The 27,515-nt window shown below is 34.9% G+C and overlaps 1 protein-coding gene across 2 annotated transcripts; it reads right to left on the reverse strand.

The window, feature by feature from the left end:
• On the reverse strand, nt 1–27,515 carry LOC133182505 (neuroglobin-like). 2 transcript variants are annotated; one of them, XM_061317349.1, is made up of 4 exons: nt 27,404–27,515; nt 15,324–15,465; nt 13,408–13,627; nt 1–601 (listed from the first exon to the last, which is right to left on the reverse strand). In XM_061317349.1, the coding sequence occupies exons 2-4, from the start codon at nt 15,452–15,454 to the stop codon at nt 452–454; spliced, it is 501 nt and encodes a 166-aa protein (XP_061173333.1). In that variant the 5' UTR covers nt 15,455–15,465; nt 27,404–27,515; the 3' UTR covers nt 1–451. The 2 variants fall into 2 exon arrangements, with proteins under 2 accessions (XP_061173333.1, XP_061173334.1); XM_061317350.1 differs by lacking the exon at nt 27,404–27,515 and having other exon boundaries at nt 15,324–15,512.

Genomic DNA, 27,515 nt, shown 5'->3' on the forward strand with positions numbered 1-27,515 from the left:
CAACGACGACATAAAACAACACTAAAATTTTAAAAAGTTTGTAGGATAAAGTTACAGCAATGCAATTTGTGCACTTTTCAACAAATTTAAACTTCTCTAAACATAATTACGTATACATAAAAGTACACGCTGTTTCATATAGTGCTTACATATAAATTAAACTATTTGTTTGCAACTAAAATTAAATTGGTAACAAAATCAAATCAAAATCACATAGCACTTGATTATTGTCCATTAAAAAGGTATAAATTCAAGTGCTGTAACAACCTTAAGTCATTTCTCAAGGAGCATGAAATACAATGTACAGTTTTTGCAATATCCCAATCTCTTGGTCATTATAAATCGATCAAATTTAGTAATGTGAATTTTTTTTGATACTTTGTCTTTGCACAGCGTACATGTATATGTATCTATGAAATAATTTTATAACAAAAAAATGGGAAATTCAGCCTTAGCCATCCTTTCCGTTGGCCTGATCTAGTCCTTGTGCAAAACTGTAACTCAATACTGCAAAAAACGTTCTCCAGGCACGATGAACGTCCTGAGTAAAGTCGTCTTCTAATTGTTTTTCAATTGCACATAGCAACGCATTTCCCACGGGCTGAAAGGAAAAGAATATTTTCATTAATTGGATACTCCAAAAAAAATCTGACCATTTCAAGTGTAATAAATGTACCATTTAAATAAAAAGAAATTGCTATATGGCATATATATTATACAGTGAAATTCTTGATAGTGTCCATAGCAGAAACATTTGTAATTTGAACAAGATGAGTGTATTTGAAACAAATGCCCTGAGAGTGTCAATTTCTTATGATAAACTGACTCATATTATACTTCTAACAGTAACCTTCAACCTCTGATATTAATCTTGGGGTCAAGGTCTTCATTAGGGATGTGTATTAATTAAGCAAAAAATTTCGATACGATACAATACATTTCATAATGCGATATATTGGATTCTTTAAACAAGTCTATCAAAAAAGGCTTATAAACCATTTAAATCATGAATTTTATAAAATCTAATTGATTAACAACTCATTCCAGAGTTCTTGTCTCAGTGTCATTACATAATACACTTGAAATTCAAACTTTTAACGACTGTAAAATCAACATATTAAATAAAGTTGTGATTTTATCAGCCATAATCAGGATCGACGTATTTATTAATATATATGCGCCCCTGATTTTCCTAAAGGCTATATGCCCGTAGTGCTATTTATCCAGGGTCTTTTTATTTTTACTTTTATATGTTTAACTGTTATAGACCATGTAGTGATATACTTAAAAAAGTTTGTGGGTAGAAAATAAGCTTGCCGAGAAAACCTTTATTTCATGTTTAACAAAACGAAAAAAGATTTTATAGATAATCTATACGCCCGTCGTGTTATTTATCAAATATCTTTTCATTTTACTTTATGTATTACTTTTATAGACCATGTGATGTTAAAAAAAATAAAAATGATTTTATAATTGTCTTTGTTGTATCTATTTTAAATTACTATTTTCATGGGCCCTATATAGAGAGCACGCCTGCCGTGAAAGTCAATAACGCCCCCACCTTTTTTTTTTTTAATTTGATTTACATATTTTACAACTATAACATTTGAACAGGAAAAGAAGATTTAAATTAAGGCGAAGGGTAAAATTAATATATAAAATATTTTCATTAACGTTAATGGTCATGAAATGAATGCACACATTTGAGATTAAGATTTTAAACTTTTAAAAGTGCTGCATGTGCATTAAGAGCATCAAGACGAGATCACCCGTGGGTATTCGACGATGTAAGAACATTGAGTAAAATATTTAAAATATATATATATATATATCATGCAGGAAAATGTTTAAGTAAATATACATGTAAAAGTCATTTAAAAACTTCTATCATGTTTCAGTTAAAATCCTGGGTATCTGTAAAGTAAGAAACAAAAAAAAATCAACAACAAGAGATATATGTTTATATATTCATTAGTTCTGAATTTATAATAATATCAATTTGAGAGATCATTTGATAGCACTTTATAAACATAATATCATAGGAGTCAAAGGCAAATTAGAAAAGTATACGTCGGGTGTGTGTGTGGGGGGGGGGGGAGGGGGGGGGGGTGACGGTACATATTGTCGTTTTGTACATATTGTCGACGGCGACAATATGTAACCTACCCTCACTGCACATATTATCGTCCATAGATACATATTGTCGCCGTCTGAAAAGTTACACATGTACATATTGTCGCTGGCGACATTATATACCTCACCCTCACTGTACATATTGTCGCCCCACAGATATTGTTGCTTAAAGATTTCTTTTGTTGTTTTTTGGTAGTTTTGTGAATATAATTCGTGTGTGAATCACACTGACGTGTCTCGTATGCTATTTGATGCGGCGTGATTGTGACGGTACATTTTGTCGTCCTGTTCATATTGTCGCCGGCGACATGACATGTGTACCTACCCTCACTGTGCATATTGTCGTCCATCAGAACATGTCGCAAGACAATGCACGGCAATGTTCCATATAAAAATGGCCAGAGAAACCATATATATATATATATATATATATATATATATATATATATATATATATAAGTTAAGCAAACAGAATTTACCAAAGAAAAAAAATAAAACTACCGGGGGGGGGGGGGGGCGGTGCTACATCTGTGTTTTTGTTTGTTTGTTGTTATAATGTTTATCTCGAGAATTTTTTATTCGTACGTAGACGTCACCACTTGCCGGTGGAGGACTGCAAACTTGGACCTATACTTGGCACTCAGGATCATTGAGGGATCCTTTTAGTGACAGCTAGCACATCAAAATTGAACGTACGCTATGTAATGAAGCTTTCAAATAAGTATCATCTCTTCTGACCCAGTAATTCTTGAAAAAAAAATTGAAAGAATCTAAAAATCTCAAGATGGGTCGGTAGGTAGGTAAATTATTATTTTTTTTCTGACAGCAGGTTTGGGAATACATTCTGAAAAATTGAATAATATCTTTATAAATAAGAAAGAACAAAAGAAACCAATTTTAAACCTAATATCAAACAAATGAAGCAACATGTATGGTAAATTAATTCACAAATATTATTTGAACTTGTAAAATATCTCAGGCCAGCGTAAATTTATTGAAATCGAATATTTACAAAAAAACACAAGATTCGCAAATACTGAACCATCGGACATTCGAGTACATTTTTCAAACCTACTATCATCTTCGAGTACTTACACAGACAAAATGTCAAGGGCCTTGTGTTTTGTTTTGGAGTCACGACGTAATTCGGAAGCTAATTCTAAGTCACAGGTCCCGACGTGGGACTTGCATACCGGTCAGTGGAATAAGACCATAAAAAACGTAGGTCCAGTGTCGGAGTATACATGTAGATGGCACGTGAAAGATCCCTTACTGATGCTTAATGATGAAAGGCCATAAGTGCCGAGTAAAAGTCTAAAATAGGAGCCTTCCACCGGCCCAACAAATTTTAAAGGTATTTTAAAGCAAAGAAACAACCTGTTTTCAAGGGCCTAACTAAAGCAAAATAACTGGCCGTCTCTTAAGCAAATTTTAAAGATTTCAACACTATTTGGAAATAGTGTACATGTACATGTATAAACAATATATAATTCAACCAAACCATATCTAAAATGATTAAAGTTTCATATATTTAATTTTATAGTCACGGAGTCAATACCCCATAAATAAAAGGAATAAAGAAACGACATCTGAATTATATTTATCAAATGAAATAATCATACAAAGACATATTTACAACTCTAATGGTCCTATGTAGTAAAAATAGGATCTTACATGAACTGTTTATTAGATCGAAACGAATCAAATGCAGTGAAATTTATTGATATGTATTCACAAGGAGCGCCCCTCATCTACTCATGAGCCAGGCTTTGCTGTGCGCATGCTTACTACGTACGTTAATTTTTTAAATACCATCTTAACACTCCTTAGTCATTACATGGTACATTAATTCACGAGATGTCTCAAGAGTGTAGGATTCTAATAAGTTAAAGATATAATAAGATTGATACGTCACCATTGTTTTATAACGAACTAACCCTCTGTGGCCACATGTTGTCGGCACCAAATGAGAGTAAAACAAAAGCCGCCGTTCTGATAAAAAAAAAAAACGGATTTTGAAATTGTATTTTATAAATTTGATAAACAATAAAAAAAATATTTAAATAATCTTATTAAAAAAAACTTTTCAGTCGGCACGATTTAAGTGGGTTGATCGCGTTAGGGGAAACAAAGGTATTTTTTATTTTGGCCTTGACTGTACATTTTGTCGTCCATTATGCAGGAGGAAAATAAGGCTCGTCTCGGTACATATTGTCGCCGGCGACTCGGTACATATTGTTGCCGGCGACAATATGTACCTATGGACGACATGTGCCGTGAGAGTAGGTACATATTGTCGCGGACGACAATGTGTACAAAACGACAATATGTACCGTCACAGGACCCGGGGGTTAAACTTCTTTGATCAGCCTCTATCAATTTGCTCTTGATATTGAAAGGCACATGGATGGAATTTACAAAAAAATCTATCTATTTAAAGTGACAGATATACATGTGGCGAGGAAGAGTGTTAAACGATATTTATAAATTTTGTTCAAGACTCAATGAATTTATAATACTGCAAACAAGTCGCACACACATCGGAAGCAAATTAGCTAATTAGAGGGGAGGCGTTAACTTCGTTAAATGTGAAAATATGGGGGAAGGGGTAAGTTTGTATCTTTCGCCAATGAAAGCCTCAACTCACCCCTCTTTAAAACATGCAAGTTGTTCGTTTGGCCATATTCCAGGAGGGCCCTTGATTGGTGATTAATTTAACGCGTACACTGCATGAACATGCAAAAAAAAAAAAAAAAAAAAAATCCATCGTAAAATTAAAATTAGAGCCTGCGTCTAAGTTCCGGTCTTGAAACTTAATTTTGTCTAGATCTGCTTCTATGTATAATGTTCGTTCTCCAAAACTACTTTACAAAACACGTGCTCATGTGTAATAATTACACATGATTGCAGATCCACGAAAAAAAAAACACATTCTCCCTCCCTCTTCTGTAAAAGATATACGCACTAATATCAGTTTTTACCTTTTAATCTATTGCTAAAATTTATTTCAAAGAACTGTCAGGCGTAATAGTTACCAAAAATATGCGTCAGGTCCAAAAATAAGTAACAAACCAAATAAATAAATTATTAAAACAAGAAGTGTGTGAGCCAATGCTCACTAGTAATACCCCCGCTTTGATGTGAATAACACTCTGATGTGAATGTACACAAGATCAGTTACGGACAGCTGTAGACACAGGGATAAACAGGAAGTTGACATCGGATTCAAACAAAAATAAATCCCACCACATGACATGCCTAAACAAATAGTGTGCTAAATTTCATACACCTGCAATGAGTAATTTTTTAGAAAAGTGCGACAAAAATTTGTAATGTATGGTACGGACAGACATAGTATAAACAGGAAGTTGACATCGGATTCGTATATAAATGAATCCAACAATATGGCATGCTTAAATAAAGAATGTGCTAAAATTTCAGGCCTCTGCAATGAGTAGTTGCTGAGAAAAAAAGCAACAAAATTAGTTATGTATGGTACGGACAGACACACGGACAAACAGGAAGTTGACATCGGATTCGTACAAAAATTAATCCCACCATATGGCATGCCTAAACAAAGAGTGTGCTAAGTTTTCAAGTCTCTGCAATGAGTAGTTGCTGAGAAAACTGCGACCAAAATTTGTTATGTATGGTACGGACGGATGCACGGATAAACAGGAAGTTGACATCGGATTCGTACTAAAATGAATCCCATCATATGGTATGCCTTAACAAAGTGTGTGCTAAAATTTCAAGCTTCCGCGATGAGTATTTGCTGAGAAAACTGTGACGAAAAATTTGTTACATACAGACAGCTAGACACACACACAGACAGACACACAGGGGTAAAACAGTATACCCCCTCTCCTTCGGAGCGAGGGTATAAAAAAGAGAGATCACAAAAAGCAAATTGTGGATTAACTTAATGTTTACAATTCTTTGTATCGGTATTACGGCGATTTATAACGAAAAATGGGAAAAAGTCAGTGCACATAGTATGACCGGATTATGACGTCAGCACCTTCATGGCGTCAGATCACGTGATCAAAACATGGCGGCGCCCATAATTGAGGTCAGAGCATTATGTATATGAAAAACTGCCTGCCCAATACGTATTGGAAGTTATTTTCTCCGATACGATACATTCTTAAATATCGATATATTGATACAGCCCTAGTCCTATCACAGCCTTAGCTAATAAAAAAAACCTGATGAAGAATGAGCTTCAAAGTTTCTCTACTACAAATGTTTACTAGAACAGGAATAAAACATTTTTCCTACAGTAACCTTGAACTTATCAAAATGACATTAGGTCAACGACATGACAAACCCTCCGGTCTTAAGATAGCACTGCTTCAAGTATCGTAGGAATTAAAATTTTACTTTTTTTCTGCAAGTAACGTTGAACTTGTTCAAACTACTTAGGTCATAATCATGACACACATTTATGTCATAGGTTACCTTTAAACATTTCTTCATTGCAGCTCTAGACAGGAATTTTACATTTTTTTATTGACTTGAAGCTTGACCTAATAACTTTCGGCTAAGGTCATGACACTCAGACTCTCATATGTCATAAGTAATTTTTCTTTGCAGTGTGATTGATAAATATTAAAAATCTCATAAATTTTGATAATGTATGGTTCAAAAATTAATAAGTAAGGTTTAAGATTTTGACAGAAACACAGTGGCAGATTTTCACACAGGACAAAAAGCAAGAGTGAAGACACCCTGTGACGGTACATATTGTCGTTTTGTACATATTGTCGTCGGAGACAATATGTACCTACCCTCACGGAACATATTGTCGTCCATCGGTACATATTGTCGCCGGTGACAATATGTACCGAGACGAGCCTTATTTTCCTCCTGCATAATGGACGACAAAATGTACAGTCAGGCACCATCACATATTGTCGTCGGCGACAATATGCACAGTCAAGGTCGGCATATATTGTCGTCGATATATTGTTTTGACGAATATTTACTTGAGAAAGGAAAGAGAGATTGACAATTACACACACACGCACGGAGGGAGACAGACAGCAAATGTGCACAGGATTGATGTACATCACTATGATATGTCAAGATACCTTAATTCTTGAGATATCTGATAAATCAGCTTATTCTTTTTTCTTGTAATATATACTTGGAGATTGAATACAAGTATTAGTTTTTTTATGTTCAGTTTAATTATTTGGAAATTATTTTTTGCATTATTCTTATATTCAATCATGTGCCGATATAATTGGTGTTGGGGTTGACATTTTTAGATCACCTGGACTGGAAATTCAAGTGAGCTTTTCTGATCACATTTTGTCTGACCGTCCCTCTGTCTGTAAACTTTTCTCAATTTCAGCTTCTTCGAAAGAATTACTGGTTCAATTTCAAGCAAACTTGCCGCAAAGCATGCGTGGATAAAGGGGATTCAAGTCTGTTAAAATGAAGGGCCATGTCCTCTCCCAAGGGAAGAAGTAGTTAAGAATTGGTGAAAATTTAGTGACATCTTTTAAAAATCTTCAAAGAACCACTGAGTCAGAAAAGTTGAAACTTATGTGAAAGCTTCATTATGAAGTGTAGATTCAGTTTTATTCAGATCATGTCCCTCGGGGGAAGGGTGAGGCTATAATTGGTGATCAAAGTTTTTCATAGAATATTTAGAAAAAAATTCTTTCAATTTTTTTTTTCAAGAAGCACTGGGTCAGAAGAGATGATACTTATGTAAAAGCTTCGTTACATAGCGTAAGTTCAATTTTGAGGTGCTGGCACGAAAAAAGATCCCTCACTGCTCAATGACCTTGAATGCCATGTATAGGTCTAGATTTGCAGCCCTCCACCGGCAAGTGGTGACGTCTACATACGAATGAAAATTTTCGAGATGGACATTATAACAACGAACAAACAAACAAAAACAAAATCAATTTTGTTCAAATCATGACCCCAGGGATGGGTGATCAAAGTTTTACATAGGAATATAATACAGAAAATCTTTAAGAATCTTCAAAAAAAGAACCAGACAGATGTAGCAATGGCGCACCCCACCCCCACCCAGTGGTTTGATTTTTTTCTGCTTTGGTAAATTTTGTTTGTTTAACTTGTATATACTCTCAATTTAGTCAACAGGTAAAATTTCATAATTAAATAATTTACTTAACATTTGCAGTAACACACCTTTACACACAAATGCCTTTTTAAATTTTTTTGTTTGTCAAAAAAAATTCTGAACCGCCCGCATCCCCCCTCCGTTCTGAAATTTCTGGATCCACCACTGAGAACAGCAGTAGGCCCGTGATTAGTGATGTTTATACGGAAGCATCCTCAGGTAGCGCAGATTCAAGTATCTTCAAATAAACCGGGCCTAGGATGGGGCCACATTGGGCGATCAAAGTTTTACATAGGTATATATGGGGAAATTCTTTAAAATTATCTTCTCAAAAACAGCAAAGCAATGATTAGTCATATTTATATGGATTGATTGATTGATGATTACTAGTATTGTTTAACGCCGAGTCGGCAATATTTCAGCCATATTTCGGCAATCAAAAATGTATATGACCATTTTTAAAGTTTTTGGTTTCTCTGGCCATATTTACATGGAGCATTGCCGCGCATTGTCATGCGACATATGTTCTGATGGACGACAATATGCGCAGTGAGCGTAGGTACACATCGTCGGCGACAATATGAACAGGACGACAAAATGTACCGTCACAATCACGCTGCATGAAATAGCATACGAGACACGTCAGTGTGATTCACACACCAATTCCATTCACAAAACTATCAAAAAACAACAAAAGAAATCTTAAAGCAACAATTTCTGTGGGGCGACAATATGTACAGTGAGGGTGAGGCACATTACGTCGCCAGCGACAATATGTACATATGTAACTTTTCAGCCGGCGACAATATGTACCGATGGACGACAATATGTGCAGTGAGGGTAGGTACATATTGTCGCCGACGACAATATATACAAAACGACAATATATACCGTCACACACCCCCACCCCATGTTTGACCTTAGGGCAAAAAGGTTGTTTTTTGTTCAACGTCCCTTCGAGAATTTTTCCCTCATACACCACTATTTGCCTGTGAACGGCTGCAAAGAAATGAGTGGGCTTAAAGCCCCATTTTTGGTCCTTTTACTATTTCTTTACCAAGCTGTAAATGAAGTGAATTGAAAATATTTTACAAGCAATAGCAAGTTCGAAAAATATATGATTAGGTAGAAAATTCTACGTAAGCAATGCCTGCATCGATACATTAGATGTGTTGCTGTCCGGAATTTGAATCCACCCGGCGTGGCCTTAGGTCACTTAATCAATATTAATAGGAGGCGGGACTATCGATTAGCGTCGTCGGCATCTCTCTCTCTCTCTCTAAAGTAGATGGGTCTTTCGGCTGAGACCTTAAGCCGAGGCCCCGTCTCACGGTAGGCGTTTGCACGATAAAGAACCCTCACTGCCCAATGGCCCTGAGTGCCGAGTAAAGGTTTAAATTTGCTGTAGCAACCGAGTAAATTTGAAGCCCTTCACCGGTATATGGTGACGTCTCTATATGGGTGAAAAATTCTCGAACGGGACGTAAAACAACACACAATCAGTCAATCAATCGATCTAAAGTCGAATCGGTGGTACATGTATCAGTTTACAACAATACAGCGACGTTAATATGAAATTAAAAGAGTTTCTCTACTGTATATTATGAGGACAACAGATTTAATTTGCTCAATTTGGCAAAGGGCAGACCAACCAAACGCGCTCGATCTCGGATCTAAATTAGATCGAAGTCACATTTTAGAATAACTGTATTCAAAAGTACACTCACAGCAAGACACCACGTGATGAATTTGCAATATTCAACAGGTCAATCTAGGTCAAATCAAGGTTAACACAGTCATAACAATGGAAGGACAAGTTTGCTTTGAACATGTTTTTGAAAGATTATGTATGAGAGCACGTTTGTCGGCTCATCTCCTTTTAATATGACATTATACCCCACGCAACAAGTTGCGGGGGGTATAATGTTTTTGACCCGTCCGTCAGTCAGTCCGCCAGTACTGTTTTTCTGTCAGCGCAACTCCTCATAAACGGCTGCACAGAATTTGGTCAAACTTTGCAGATATTTAGGACACAATGTGTAGATGTGCATATTACCAGGAAATTCCGAATCCTTTATTTTTTTTCTGGGAATTTCGGCACTTTTCAACATAGATTTTTGGCCATATCTTGAATATAGAAATGAACAGTTTGTCAGCGCAACTCCTCTTAAAGGTGCTTGGACACAGATTTGAAGTGAATATTTTCTCAAATTTTCTGTATAATTTCATGACTTATATGTTGCTACAGCATTTCATACTAAAATATATTAAAAATCTCATTTCATCTCGGAGTTATTAAAACTTCGATTTTCTGGACGCGTTGGATTGACACATCCTTGCGCTTTCACATATTTTAATTTTATTCTTAATACTTAAGAAAAGTGGCAATTTTGTTGTGTACTTATGAAAAATATTAAAACTATAACCCAGAAAATTCAGAGTAGAAATGTTCGAAAGCAAAACCTACTCACAGTATAGTTTAACAATTGAACACACCCTGTGAATCGTAAACATTAACAATAACAGAGCTCGTGCCCTGTTTACAAAAACAGTTTACGTTTCATGGGTGTGTTCAAATTGTTAAACTCTATACACATCACAGAGCACGGATTGACAATACTGGTGAGTTGGTTTTGCTTTGGAACATTTCTACTCTGAATTTTCTGGATTATAGATGTAAAATTTTTCATTAATACATAACAAAATCGCTCCTTTCCTTAAATATTAAGAATGAAGTTAAACTTTGTGCAAGTGCAAAGATGTGTTAATCAAACGCGTCCCGGAATTCGTAGTTCCAATAATTTCCAGATAAAATAGGTTTTTAATTACATTTTCGTGTGAAATGCTATTGCAATATATAAGTCGTGATATTATACAGAAAATTTGAGAAAATATTAAGTTCAAATCTGTGTCTAAGCACCTTTAAACCGCTGCACAGAATTTGGTCAAACGTTGCAGATATTTAGGACACAATATGTAGATGTGCATATTACCAGGAAATTCCGATTCCATTATTTTTTTTCTGGGAATTTCGGTACTTTTCAACTTGGATTTTTGGCCATATCTTGAATATAGAGATGGACAGTTTGTCAGCGCAACTCCTCATAAACCGCTGTACAGAATTTCGTCAAACTTTTTAGATATTTAGGACACAGTGTGTAGATGTGCATATTACCAGGAATTCTGATTCCTTTATTTTTTCTGGGAATTTCGGCACTATTTAACTGAGATTTTTGGCCATATCTTGAATATAGAGATGAACAGTTTGTCAGCGCAACTCCTCTTAAACCGCTGCACAGAATTTGGTCAAACTTTGCAGATATTTAGGACACAATGTGTAGATGTGCATATTACTAGGAAATTCCGATTCCATTATTTTTGCTCTAAGAGTTTTGCCTATTATTGAAGAAACTTTTCAGCTAGGTAATAAGGAAATCCACTGGAATCAGCATTTGTAATGAAATTTTATGTGAAATATTTTATGACCTTAAAATACCCCTATTGATTTTGAGATCAAAATATTAATAATTTACACACACACACAAAATCTTGGATAGCCCCCCCCCCCCCCCCCCCCCCAAACTGGTGCTTTGCCTTAAATAATTTCATAAGTACAGTATATAAACAAATTCATATGACTACATCATCATTTTGTTTCCATCAATTATTTAAATGTGTAAATTGTCATGTGTTGGACATGGACTTACACTCATTAACAAATCAAAATCACTGAGGAATTTAAATAATAGTTTGTCAGCATAACTCCTGCACTGAATTTCCTGAAACTTTGTTGGTATTTCAGACATAATGTATAGATTTGTATATTACCAAGAAATTTTGATTCCATCATTTATCTAGAAACTTCAGCCCAATTAAATTTGTAACATACAAAGATTTGAATGTCCTTATATGCAAGAAGTTTTGATGTGATGATTTTTTGCAAGTAATGCCTCTTTTTGAATTATACTGTGTATTTAAAATGCACTGTGCCATTCATTACGTGTTGCATTGTCGAGTTTGGAGGGAGCGTGGGGTATGTGAGCTTGCTCACTTTTTCTTTCATTTTGTTCAATATACAATTACATTTTTCTTAAGAACACCCGACAAACATGCGCTGACTATGTATTAAGATGTTGAAAAAAGAATGACCCTGATTATTATCTATCGATATTGAAGAAATCTGCGGGTCCCATGCCTTTAATTTTTATTTGGTTTTCCATGAAAAGAATATTTAAATTCAGTAGTAATTCAGAGTAAACTCAGGTGACCTAAAATGGACATCTGCAGCTGGCAGACTAGCTTGTTAAATGATTACGATAAGGATTAAGCAATTAACCAATGAAATTAATGGTTTTTCGGTCCAGTTCAAGGCCCCAGGATGAGACGAGGTTGGTCATTCATTGACAATACATTACACCTATGAAAATTATCGTTCACACTTGGGTCTCTGCCAAAATTGTGAAGTTTCTGGTAGCTGGGTTCAGGCTCCAAGATTGGCTAAGTTCAAGTCATATATTTAACAACCATTACAACTTATGGGTTTAGTGCTCAGGCCCTAAGATGGGGTTATGAAAATCTTTTAAGTTATGTTGACTTATAGATAAATATGCTTAAGATTTAGTGCAGTATAAACGTTGTAAAAAATTAGTCACAGATTTTTAAATGAATGGCCCCAAAATCTAAAGGTATTTTTTTCCTTTTGCATTTCTGACAAATTTTTGGGAAATTTCTTTTAATTATCATTTATTAGTATGACTTATTATTGACAGAAGATAAGACTGCATCATTTGAAGTAATAAGAACTTCGTATTTTAGAAGTTAGGATATCTACTACTTGATACAAATGTGTACTTCATCATTACATAGGCAACAAAATGAACGAATACAAATCACAACTAACTAAAGTAAATCAAAAGTTATAGGCAAGGATATTTATTTATTTCATATATTTATTTCAGATAGAAAAAAGAGCTTTAAATATACTTGTTTTTTAAATAAATTAAACCCGAAAGTGACAAACGACGATGACCATCAGCGTGAACCATGCCATACCCTAAATACATGTACATTGTAGTTTACTAATGTTGTGGCAAGGTAGAAAACATATACGAGCCGCCTTAAAATATGTGCAGAAAAGGAGCTGTTTTAATAATGCATTTAAATATATTTACCTCTAAATGTTGCTTTTTGGCACCATATCCTTGATGTTTTGTCCCAAGTTCCTTGAGGATGGGACTTAAGCTATCTAAGTCATCAATGTGGTCCACAGCGTCGCCGATTACCGTGAAAACGTTTCTAACATGACTTTTAAACATTGGGCTGTCAAAAGGAGCTCCATTTACATTCATGAAAGAAAACAATGATTTTAAATGTGGATTGTCTTGTAGAAGGCTGAAAATGAAAAGAAAAATGTCGAATATAATTTACATTATTGTAATTATAAAAATGCCCGTTTCAGATATATTATGTACCCTATTTAATTTATCACTGTGGGTTAAAATTACCTTTATCCATTACATTGTACAGTGTATCTGCCTTATGCAGTAATTATATTTCTTAATTTCTTTCCCCAATAAAGTGGGTTGATACAATTATTGACCTTATCCATATCGCCTTAAAGAAAGACGCCCCTAAATTTAAAGGGTCGTATAAACATTTATGTACCATCAACAGTACACAGGAACTATTGGTACAATTTCTTGCCATTGGAATTATATTTTTTCCTACAAGTTGTATGTGAGCATTTATGGTGTTAAATGCAACAGTTACGATAACAATTCACGGATAAAATTAAATGATAGTGTTTTCACTTAATTAGATGGGGTTCATCTTGGTGAACTTGTATTTTACAAATTAATATCTAATTATTATGTAATTATTGAAATAATTGAAAATGATTTTTATGGCAATATATATATTCTGTGCTCTATCTTTGTCCATAGATTTGAGAACGAAAAGTGACAACAGATAAATTAAATATTTATATAACCTGGTGTGCTAATAAAACTTGATTTGGTGACAGGTGCGTAAAGTGTTTTTTACACTGCGAGTTAAAAGACGTCTTCAGAAAACGTAAATTAATAAAATATTCCGTTTTAGTTAAGGAAAACACGAATTGAAACATGTATGACTACTAAAATTACAGACTGCCTCAAAACTTGCACATTTTATTAGTAAGAGGTGACGTTCCTTATAAAACGATGTTAGGTTTTAATTTTAAATGTGTAAAAGATACACACTTTGTCAATATTGTTGCTAAAAAGTGAAATATTTAAATTACAAAAACTAGAAGATCTTGATCAATTTCATTAGCAACCTTTTTGGGGAAAAAAATTTCATTGACCTTTGCAATATATCAATCGCATAAAATTTGCATAACTGATAAAGCGTTGTTCTTCTTATGATAACTGTTTATCTACTATTTACCTTTAGGCGCTGCAATGTTCTGTGGAAAATGTAAATAAAATTCATCGCAAGAATTGGAATTGTAAATAAACAACAGCTATTCCTTTATGTTTATGCCTGCTTGTCCTGTGTGTATGTAAATAAGAGTCACGTTTGAGCATTAGTTGTGCAAATATTCCAATATGTTGGCACAAACGCACTGAATTCCTTCATTTTACAAATTTATTTGACTTAATCGACAAATATTTTGTTTATCTGTTTTCAAAATTCTTTTTCAATTAAAAAAAGTTCCTTAAGAAAACATTATCTCAACACGTTTTCTTCGTAATCATCGTCAAGGTTACAAAATCATGTAGTTATATTCTAAATGTATGTCTGTCGAATACTAATGAAACAGTAAGTGAAAATGTCATAAAAAAGAAATGCAATGAACAGATAATGGAAGATAATAATTTCGAATATTAGACACTTGTTAATAGTGAACTCCCTCGGGGGGCGGGGGGGGGAATTTTTTAAAAATATACCACATAGATTTTGATAAATTACTTTGATCCTTGGAGTATAGAAAGAAGCTAATAACGATTATCGTCATTGGGAAACTGAAATCATGTAGTTAACCATTTTAGGGCTTTTAATATTAATAACTATAGCTTCTAAATCGTATTTAGTAATGTGAACTTACACTTTGTACATATATGATCCCGTATCAGAAAAATCTCCTCTGGATATGAATATATTCCACGAATTTTTGACGAGTTGCTTTTCGTCCTCTGGAATCGTTGTCAGCGCCATTTTATCTGACGTACAGCCCATGCTCTTCTCAGCTGTCAAGAATATAGAGTCCGCATAATTGTACTCAGTCACCAAATTTTAATGTTTTGGTTAAAAAACAAACAAAACAAACAAAATACGCTTAATCTGAAGAAAGGTAGGTTTGTGCATTGTTTGTGCTTCAAGTTTAATTTATTTGACTTGATTCTAATTAGAAGTGTTTTTGTTTACAGTAAATTTATAGAAATCGATGTTAAAACAATGTGCACGTAGTTCGTGGTAAAAAAAAAAAACCCTCACGTTTATGGAGTGCGATGCCCTCAGGATTTGAGATATTGAAAAAAGGATGTACTTTAATAAATTGCTGCTTTGAAAAAGAATGTCCATTTGCATTTATTGTGATGATTATGTTAATTAAAAGTATATTATAAGTTTCATACAAATAAATGTGGTATTCTAGGCAATGATATTTATTTGATTGATCGGTTTTCCGCACATCAGGTAAATTCATTATAAAGAAGTACATGAACATGTAGTTTAGAATTGTTTTATTTTATATTATGGAATATCAGTTATTTTTGTTATTCTGTGGAGGGGCATTATATAGTACAAATAAAGGGGGTGGGGTTATAAAGAGGTGCATTCTGCATGATGTTTTTCCCTGCAGAACATATGAGCAAGTATTGGAAGCTGGATGAAATATACAATTATAAAAAATGAAAACATAGATATTCTCTCAAAAAACCCTTCAAATTTTACCCATTTAGACTCGTCTCAGACATCAAACAGGAAGTCAAAAAATATCAATGGATTTTCGTAAATAAAAAAAATCTTCTTCTTTTTGGAATATGCGAAAAATATGTTTCAAGAAAATCCCAGATATAAAAAAAATTTCCTTTTTGGTGATAAAAAGACTGGTACAGTGTATGTGAGTAAGTCTAAAATATATAGAGGAGTAGGGGGTAACACATCCCTACTTTCTAAAAAAAAAAAGTTACGATGTTGCTGTTTGTTTTTCCCCTTCGGTAAGTAAAATTTGATAGAATGTGAATGCAAATCGATTAACTATTTATACGTACATGTATACCATTTCTGAGAAAGAACATGTCATTTAAAGTACACATAAAAATTAGGCATCTTCTCACTTTCGAATTCATACCATAGCTGCAGACTAACACAATAATTAGCCAGATACAATGTGTGTAATTACTGCTTAGCAACGAAAGATGTATAGATCTGGCTCATGTCAGGACCGTAATTGAAGAAATTGTAGATTAAAAGAGACAGAATTCTACAACTGTATTGGCAATTTCAAACTGGTTCTTTTCCCCAAAATCACAAATGACTCCACTTTTATGTCCTTAACCCCTTTCTCTCACCCCATGAACAATATAGCATGACTTTGAATTAAAGCAAGTCTTTCTAGTATCTTACTTTAGTCCTGCATGGAGAGAAAATTTGATTCATTTGAACTTTTGTTTAAACAGCCTAGTAGTCTTGACCTAAAAGAATCCTTTTTTTCCCCTAAGTTATAGCAACACATGACATGCGACAGGAAAACACCCCGTCTGGCGCTGTACATCTAGACTTTGTAACAAAAGAGGTAAAGGGTACGGAAACTATACCCAAGTATTGTATTTTCTTTTCCGAGGAAGCGACATCATTAGCTTAATTGGCCATGATAATGGAAATGTATAGCTAGTAAGGACATCTTTTTTTCTAGATCTTCAATCTATATAGTACTAACAGTGTTATTTTAGAGCCTGTTTATTATACTGCATCACAATCTCCAGGAGTGCTAATAACACACACAGTATCACATATAGTTATTGACATAAATGGTATTTAATTGGAGCAGAAAAAGTCGACAGAACATGGTAAATTAATAAATATGTACATTAATTGCGTTTTTCTTGTGAGATAACCATTATTACTATAATGAACATTTGTTTATATATATAAGATTACCATACACTTTATATTGCATTTCAAACATTTTTGTGGATGCTTCTAACTGAATTATTTATAATCTCATCCATCCTTAATAAAATATGCAATTATTTTTCCTACTGAGTTGCTATTGAATAGAACCATCCCATGGATATAAGTTAAATTCATGTCAATTTTACTTCATTTCGTCCGTATAAAAAAAATTACAGTTACTGTTTAATAACAAAGTTTTATAGTTTATGAAGCTAGAATGACATATTCTCATTCATTTAGCTTTATTTCGTGTGGGGTCAGGCTATAATGAGAACAGTTGTAACATATTTTTAAAATTCTTTGAATATTTTTTCTCTAAGATGGACATTAAGCCGGTAAAATTCTTGCACTATTGTATTGATTGCAGTGATCTATGAGTCCTCTGCCATGAATGAGAATTTTTACTCCTGTTGTCGGTGGCTTCTTTCCCCATACAGGGTGGGTAAAATGCATTTAATCTTTTCAAATTAAAAATGTGTTCCATTCAATTGAGCACCTAGCATTCAAATCTTTTACACGATTCCAGTAAACGAGGTAGCTCAGTCGGTAGAGCGCTCGCTCCGTGATCGGAAGGTCGTGTGTTCGAATCATGGCCGCGACTGACCTAAGTCGATAAAAAAATAGGTAGCAACTGTTCCTTCGCCAAGCGCTCGGCACTTTGAAAAGAAAGTTGCGGGTCATTCGGAGACCTTAACCAGAAGTCTCTGATGAGACTGTAGCTCTACTGGTCTGTACATATACATGTAACAAAGAAAAAGTAGCACTTGGATTTGAAACTTTGCAACATGCAGTAATAAAAAGAATTATGTATCTTAATGTAGTCTACTTGTGTGGCAAGTTATATTGAAATCAAACAAAAACTGTAGGAGGAGTAGCATTTTAAAGGAATTTCACAGAAATTTCTATTTTTAGTAACCATGGCAACACCGTTCATCAAAATCAAAAACTGATATACTAAATAATGTATCTTAATGTAGTCTACATGTGTGCCAAAACATATTGAATTCAGACCAAAACTGAGGGAAGAGTAGCGTTTTAAAGGAAATTTCTATTTATAGTGACCATGGCAACACTGTTCAACGAAATTAAAAATCGATGCACAAAATTATGTATCTAAGTATCTTAGTGTAGTCTACTTGTGTGCCAAGTTATATTGAAATCAAACAAAACTGTAGGAGGAGTAGCGTTTAAAGGAATTTCACAGAAATTTCTATTTTTAGTAACCATGGCAACACCGCTCATCGAAATCAAAAACCGATGCACTGAATTATGATTCTTAGTGTAGTCTACTTGTGTGCCAAGTTATATTGAAATCAGACCAAAACTGTAGGAGGAGTAGCGTTTTAAAAATTGTTTACAGACAGACAGACAGACGGACGGACACCTTACTATCGCATATGGTCTCTGACCAGTAGAGCTAAAAACCGAAGCTCAGTGTCACGGAAGGTGTTGGCACGATTAAGAACTCTCACTGCTCAATGGCCCTGAGTGCCGAGTAAAGGTCTAAATTTGAAGCCCTTCACTGGTTTATGGTGACGTCTCTATATGACTGAAAAATTCTCGAACGGGACGTAAAACAACATACAATCAATCTAAATGATGAACTCTCATAAAACTATAAAACACTCGTCCCCTATATTATGTAAGGTTTCTTCTAGCACGTTGGGCTAATCTTGCTGAATTTTTAATCTCAAAAAGTATTTTTAAACCTTGCTTTTGCACGCAGATGTTCCCATGGTCTAAGGTGGGGACAAGTTGGTAATACATTGAACATACTTTGAAACATCTCAAAAAGTATCTTCTTAACCTGGAATCTTGACTTTGAACTACTTAATATATGATGATTGGACCAGACAAGATAGTTTTTATAATAAAAAGCATCCGTTCCCAGGGTCCAAGAAGGGTCTGTTGGTCTCCGAGAGGTACTCGTTGTTGATCCTTTATTGGCCGACCTATTTTTATATTCTTAAGAAACAGAATCTACATGAAAAGCTAAAAAATACCGGTCGGCAGGGGATGCTCACTCCTCCATGGCAACTGATCCCACCTCTGATGTTTTAGAGGTCCCTGTTGCCCTGCTCCAAAATTTGTATTGTTTAATAGACAATTGAGCTTGAATACTGTTTGTTATCTCCATACATTTCAACCTAATACATGTATCCCTACAGAAGTTATAGAGAGCGGAAACTAAGAATTTTTTTTTTCTAAGTTCAAGAAGGATATATCTGTCAAAAATCATCAGACCATGAACTTGACCTGTATTTTCTGGTTCAAAAAACCCCCTGAATATGCAAGTGAAAAATCGTAAAACAACATACAATCAATCCTACGACGTATCCATACGTCAAATTTGAGTTGAATGTATGCAACTGTTGCAGAGATAATGAACGGAATAGTGAGTAATGACGGAACAGGGTAACACTATATGCCCTGGTCTTTTTTTTGCGGGGACATAAAAACTCTTGCTGTGGCTTTCAACTCTACATTTGACCGGTCATGGTGACCTAGTGGTTGAGCGTTCGCTTCGTGATTAGTAAGGTTCGATTCTCGTTCGCCGCGACGCGTCAAACCTGAGACGTAAACGTAGGTAGTGACTGTTCCTTCGCAAGCCCCGGCATTTGAAGTGAAAGTCACGATTCTTTCGGATAAGACCTTATAAAGTCGAGATACTGTGTCACGGTAGGCGTTGGCACGATAAAAAACCCTCATTGCTCAATGGCCATGACGCTGCATTTTATTTCCAGAATTTTGCATTTCGATTCCGACATCCTTTTTTTTCCAATTCCGACAGTATTTTTATTTTCATTTCCGACCTTTATTTCTTAACATTTCCGGGATTTTTGGAGAGTGCCTTTGCGGCAATTTAATGTTAACGAAGTAGGTGGAAATAGAATTTAAACAGTTTATAAATATTACATTTATTTCAAACCACATTTTTTTTCGAATAAAAACATTTACATTGTACCATAGGACTGGCGGTAAATTTAGATTTTGCTTTGATGTTGCTGTGGTGTATTTACCAGCAGAATCACAGTTTTTTAAGTCACGCCCACTTTTTTGGCAGCAAGCCATACTGTGACAAGACCTTGACTGATGAATGAATGATGTTAATTTCCAGACCTTGGCAATGGCTGATGAATGAATGAAGTCAACATTTTAAATTTAAAAAATACTAACATTAACTTGCCAAAATTCGTCTCGTAATTTTTTTCCGTATTTTTTCTATGCGTTTATTTAGTAAATGAAATGTTCTATTTCGAATTCTCGTCTTTCTATTTTCTTTCTCCAAGTACATGTAGCAATTTAACATCAGAAGTCCCTGCTTTTTTTTTTTTTTTTTTTTTTTTTTGCTTCATAAAGCATTTCAAACTTTCATTAAAATGTCAGAAATCATTTCATGGTGTCTATCAGGGACCTATATACTAGACAGTATATATGTCCCTGTTTCTATATACGTCGATTGCCATATATAAAAATTTCAACGGCGATGTTTTCCATTGACACCCCCCCCTTTAAAAATAACGATCTCGAAAGATGAATTTTCTTTCAGAGTTGACGGCGTCAGTATAATACATGTAGTTTACAATCCTTACCCCTGTACCTGACCAAAAAATCATGTATTCTGTGTCTTCAACATTTCGAAAGTACAACATCATGACATGCACCCATTCCGAATTTTTATCAGTGATTTGAAGCAGCGCCGTAGCAAAATATGATCCTCGCAGATGGAGACGGGTATTTATACTACAGACTCCGGACCGTGGCTTGACACCATGTAGTAGGCGGTGTTAATTATCAACTTGCTTTTCTCTCATTGGTCCTCTGGTACAAGTAACTTACACAATAGATATTAATTGGCTATCGGTAAATACACTCACAGTTTTTATTCACTCGGGGCTCCGCCCCTCGTGAATGAAAAACTGTGAGTGTATTTACCGATAGCCAATTAATATCTATAGTGTAACTACAACATACACTGTATATACATGCAGCACTAAATCTAGTTAAAGGATTTGTGTCTCGTTTAAAGTCATCATTTCGTAAGTTCTATGGTCGATACAATGACCTTGTCAGCAAATACAATTTATCATTGAGTCAAATGCTGACTGACGTTTTTCATACTTATTGTTAGGCCATTATTTACACACTAAATTGTCGACAGATTTTTCCGTTATTTCCCGATCATGACAAGGAGCACACGGCGGGTGTGACCGATATGCAGGGGATGCTCACTCCTCCATGGCACCTGATCCCACCTCTGATGTTTTGGAGGTTCGTGTTTGCTCTGCTCCTATTTTGTAATGTTTAATGAACTTTTGAGCTTGAATACTGTTCGTTATCTCCATACATTTCATTGTACTGGGCCTGATGTTCAAAAGACTACGACCTCTCTGCTAAGTACTAGGCATGCGCAGATCGTGTTTTAATTGGTTTAGAGACTACTAAAAACCAGAACACAGAAGTAAAGCAAAAAAGTGTGAAAGCGCGTTAAATGTGTTCCCTCTTCACCATCTCTCAAACAAATATTAGTTATTACATAAAACCATTTGTATTTTCGAGGACAAAGCATTAAATTGAATAACTGCTATTCTTAGGTCATTATTTACACACTGATTTGTCGACGGATTTTCCCGTTATTTCCCGATCATGACAAGGAGCACACGGTAGGGGTGACCGGTCGGCAGGGGATGCTCACTCCTCTATGGCATCTTATCCCATCTCTGATGTTTTGGAGGTCCGTGTTTGCTCTGCACCTATTTTGTAACGTTTAATGGACTTCTGAGCTTGAATACTGTTCGTTTTCTCCATATGTTTCATTTTAACTACCGAACATGTATCTCTGCTGGTAGACAGTCTGTCCCCGAGGATACTTGTCGTTCGGTACCTATTCATTCATGAGTACACAGAATAACGAAATGATACTGGCAGACGCGTCGCCCAATATAAAAAGGCGTCACTCTTTTGAGTCTGTAAGAGACAGAGTCTCAAGGAGTTCATTCGGTGCCCCTCGGATAATCCTCAGGGATATTAAACATATGTCATATGTACATTCTTAACTCAGATTCCCAGTTTTGGTATAAAACCAATAGTTCATATAATAAATTGAAAGTATGTAAGATTTCTATTAGAGATATATTTGAAGATTCCTTTTCCAATCCCATGTCTTCTATTTCAAAATGTTCTGCGAAAAACTGTAAAACCTGTGATATTTTGATAACTAACACTTCTTTCACCAGAAATCTTACTGGACAGAGCTTCTATACCAAAACTTGGGAAAATCTGAACTGCAAATCTACTAATGTTGTCTACGGAATAGAATGGAATTTTTGTGGACTTGTTTTAGTCCGAAATATCTGACGTTTTCCAGGCTTTTCTCACGATTTTGATATTTTACGTACCTGGCACATAAAATATCAAAATCGTGAAAAATGCCTGGAAAACGTCAGATATTTCGGACTAGACTTGTTTATGTTGGTGAAACCAAGGGTTCACTTCATAAAAGAATATCGGGTCACAGATTTCAGATCAACAACGGGGGCCAGCAGCTTCTCTACAAGCACTTTAATTTACCTGATCATTCAATTTTTGTCAATGAAAGTTAAAATTCTAGAAAAAATTTACCACCATACAAACAGTCCATCACTGAGCACACCTTTCCGTAGACAGCGAGAAGAATTTTGGATTAGAAAACTAGGGACAGCCTTTCCCTGTGGATGTAATGACAATGTCGATAGTGTTGGAAATCTTTCCAGTCCACAGTGTACATGTAACAATGTAAATGTGATGGGAGTTTTTAACCATACACAGAGACGTAAGCGTAGTCATTGGCATCGGTCTTACAAAAAACCTTTAATACACGATGTCTTTGATTCATTACTACCTTACGTAAATCAACAGTTAGGTCTACATCATATTCGCACCAAACTTTACTCTGTCCCTTTGAAACTTTTACATAGGGCGTGCTTGATTTAGCTTAACTTGGTGTACACCAGTGTACACCGGTGTGAAAGATGGTGGTGTATAATCAAGTGCATTATACGAGGTGTAGTGTATATGGTGTAGTATATGTTTTGCATCTCGCCAGTGTGTGGCTAAACATTTTTGTTTAAAGTGAAAAAAAAAATTAAAAAACCATTAATAATTGCCTAATTATTTAAGATGGTCAAAAAATGATTTCAATGTCAACACTTACACACAAAAGATAACTTGAATGTGGTTTCTTATCCTTTATATTACATAAAACCATTTCTTAAATTTTCAATCGTACCATTCTCCGCCATATTGGATTCAGTGTACACCTTTCAACACATGCCCTAAATTTAGTGTAAGAAAGTGTACACCGAGTGTACACCAAAAGTCTACACCCCTGCACTTGATTAAGAAAGGTGTACACGGTGTAAGCGGTGTAAGTAAATCAAGCGCGCCCATAGTCTTCTTGAAAAGGTCAAGGAAAGTCCATTTTTTGATTCCTCGACACCAGAATATAGGCTCGGATCTGTGATTACGGATATTACAAATCATAGGCTTTATAAACCCTCACGTTTTACTGAAGAAGAAGCAGCTAAAACAGTTCGTTTTTTTCCTTAAACTTCAATATGCCAACAAAGGAATTGACGCGGTTAATATAAGTAATATTCTTAATCACAACAAGGTCCAGTCTTGTATTCCATCATATTTCAAGTTAAAGTCTACACATTGTATTTACTACAAAGATACATCGACTATTGCTTCCAAACTTTTTTAATTACAAGAAAACTTTAAAGTGCCTGGATATCGAATATCTGAAACATAATCCTCCATCGTGTTCTTGTTCTTCTTCACCCTATAACTATAGTACTGATGGACACGTTATGACTGGTGACGTAAATATAGTTAATAATGAAGACCTTAGATCACTAATTTTGAAAGGTCCAAAATATAGGGAAGCCCGATCCTTCAACTGGCGTTGGAATTTCATAAATATTATGGATTCTGTAGAGTATTACGCCAGGCGATGGGCCAGACATGAAAAAGAAGACCTTGACACTTTGTCAGAATGGGTTAAATTATCAGATGTATGTTAAAATCGCGCATTAAAAGATTGAGGGACAATATGAGAACCATCTATCCTTCTGTATTCAATAATCCAGAAGTGAAAAAGAAATAGATAGATTACATGATCAGTACGTACTGGTCCCTGCTGACAAAGCAGGTAACAACATTGTCTTTGTTTGCAAGGCTCATTATATTAAATGTATTTTAGAGGAACTTGGATTTAATTCTACAAGTGGTAATCCAACTTATACTCATAGTTCTCTTTCTAAGGAAGAAATTCTTCAAAATCATATGTCAGTTTTGAATATTTTTAATATTCAAAACAACCAAAATGAATTTGAATTGGATTTCGAAACTTCATAAAAATCCTTACAAAGATACATGTACATAGCGGGTTCCAGTAAATGTTCAACCAAGCCTCTTTCTTTACTCCTCAAAAGAGGCTCGAACCCTGTAAACATATAGTAAAATATCAACACAAGGGATCTAAGTCCAAATTACATGAAGTACCCCCTCCCCAAATCGCAATCATTAACACTTTCGGAGAAAAGGCACTGACAAAATGTTGATTACTATTCTTTTCTATGATAATTCATTTAAACAACTGTTTCCATAAATGACATGTTTGTCTTTATTTTTAGGTCACATGAGTCAATCAGGTGATCTATTGCAATCCGTTGTCGTTGATAACCATGCGTAGTTCGTATACTTTTGAACATTTTTAGCTTCTTCTCTGGAACTGCTGAACAAATTTCAATAAATTTTTGTATATAGCATCTTTTGGCAAAGGGGGGGGGAGGGGGCAAAAATTTTGAATTCATAGTCCCCTACCCCCGGGGGGAAGTTGAGGGATGGGACCAAAACCATTAAATTGAATATAGTTTTCAAAAATCCTCTTCCCTGCTCCTGGACATCAAGCAGTCAAACTGTCGTCTTGACTATAACATACAATGAGTCCTATCAAAATTGTGAAATTCATGGCCCCAGGGTCAGGGGTTTTGGAGTTCTGTGGGGCTCTTTAAATCATAGAGTGAAATTGCATAAACTTTTTAAAAAGCTTCTCTCCCCCTGTATATTAAACAAAGAAACTTAGAAAGATTGATTGGTTGATGACATGTAGTTTAACGTCCCTTTGAGAATTTTTCACTCGTATGGAACCGTCACCGTATGCCGGTATAGGGCTTCAAATTTAGAACTATATTCGGCACCTAGGGCGATTCTTTATGGTGCCAACGCCTTCCGTGACACGGGGACTGACCCGTAACTTTCACATCTAGTAACGGGCGCTTGGCGAAAGAACAGTAATTACCTATGTTTACTTCTTAGTTTTGACGCGGCGCGGTGAACGAGAATCGACTCTGACGTTTTTGCTCTGCTCCCGATTTGTATTGTTTAAATGGACTTTGATCTTGAATACTGTTCGTTATCTCCAAATTTCATCGAGATTTGTAAAATTTTCTTTGCATATTTATTTCAAACTTTGGACCTGTTTATGACCCAATCTATACCCGAGAAGCCTTGATAAAACAAACTTGAATAAAATTTTGACAATTTTTAGCCAAAAAGATCTTGACCGACTTTCCTTTATGATTTTGACTCCATTCTATTTTTAATGTTTTAAGACATATTTTCTTAAGGGAGGGGAAAATTCTTTTTTATTTGAACAAATTTGAACCCGCATCACATCGAGGTATTTTAAAAGCAAGGTTTTCTTGAGAAAGAAACGCTAAAGTAAAGAAAAATTTGAAGAATTCACGGACGCCGCACAGAAAGACGGCTGGCCTAATACTCGATATCTACCTTTAGCTTGTAAACAAATCTGTAAACCGGATACCATTAAAGAATATACGATAGAATTAAAGTCGTGCTCGAAGTGCATATTTATCTTACTACTTTTCTAGGGTTATATCAGGCCGATACTAAGACATGATTTACCAATATGTTTAAAGACCAAATCAAATATAGGTAAAATATAAATGAAAATTGCATCAAGTTGAAATATACTACATGCAAAATGTACTATATATTCCTTTGATGGATTGTAAAGATGCATGTACAGTGTACATGTATGAGGAAGGCTAATGTAGGTCGATAATATATTCGACAGCACTTCCAATGTTCCAGGAAGTTCCAGTTCCAACTTACATGTAAATGGAAACATCATCCTGAGGGGACTTTTTTCATGACAGATATTGCTAAATATCATAAAATATGGAGATAACGAACATTATTCAAGCTCATAGTCCATTTAAACAATACAAATCGAAAGCAGAGCAAACACGGACCTAAAAAAACAAACAAACAAACATCGGAGGCGGGATTAGGTACCATGGAGGAGTGAGCATCCCTTGTCGATCGGTCACAAGCGCCGTATGCTCCTTGTCATGATCGAGAAAAACGGAAGAAACCGTAAACAATTCATTTAGAAAATGGAGAGAAATATCAAAACTACTTATTGCGGCTCTATTCTCTGTGAAATGTTTTCCACCTTTTGGCTCTTAATTTTTTTCTTGATACATCCCCCGCCTCTCCTATGTATCTGCCAAGTTATTTTTAAACCAGTAATTTTTTCCTTATAATTTAATCCAACATCGCTTTAAATCGTTCTTTTCATATCAGTGAACATCAATCTTATAACGAATTGCCCAGTGGCTATCTTTTCTAGTTAAACTGTAAAACAATTAAAGTTATTAAGAAGTTCCAACGAATTGTTAAGTGCCTGTGTAAATAAGTAAATATTTGACAAGGTTTATAACAGTCCTTTAGGATTTTGGTCTTAATAAAATGTAGAGGATCTCTACGAGATCTGCTACTTGAATCATAAGCACTACAGGGTATAATGATAAAACCTCGACTTAACCGTGTAGCTAACATAATGCATTTGTAACTTTTATTTAATAATAATAATTAAGTAGTGAATTTCTGAAAATAAAATTTATAAAGACATATTACGATTAAATTAATGACATTTACCTTGATATCTCTTTCTGGTGATCAGATGTTGTGTGAATGGCGTATGAGATGATATAAGTAACTTCTTGCCTCAAAAATTCCGACCTATCATAGCATGTAAATCTGAATTTAA

Source organism: Saccostrea echinata, unplaced genomic scaffold (assembly GCF_033153115.1).
Source record: "Saccostrea echinata isolate AGI-Se365-2 ecotype Australia unplaced genomic scaffold, CSIRO_AGI_Sech_v1 ptg000009l, whole genome shotgun sequence".
NCBI lineage: Eukaryota > Metazoa > Mollusca > Bivalvia > Ostreida > Ostreidae > Saccostrea > Saccostrea echinata.

Bases quoted from the DNA above. Each gene is read 5' to 3' on its own strand.
- LOC133182505 (XM_061317349.1), bottom strand. From the start codon at position 15,454: ATGGGCTGTACGTCAGATAAAATGGCGCTGACAACGATTCCAGAGGAC. The intron at 13,628-15,323 runs GTAAGTTCACAT...TTTCATTTTCAG, and splicing joins GGATCATATATGTACAAAGT to CCTTCTACAAGACAATCCAC. The intron at 602-13,407 runs GTAAATATATTT...TTTTCCTTTCAG, and splicing joins CCAAAAAGCAACATTTAGAG to CCCGTGGGAAATGCGTTGCT.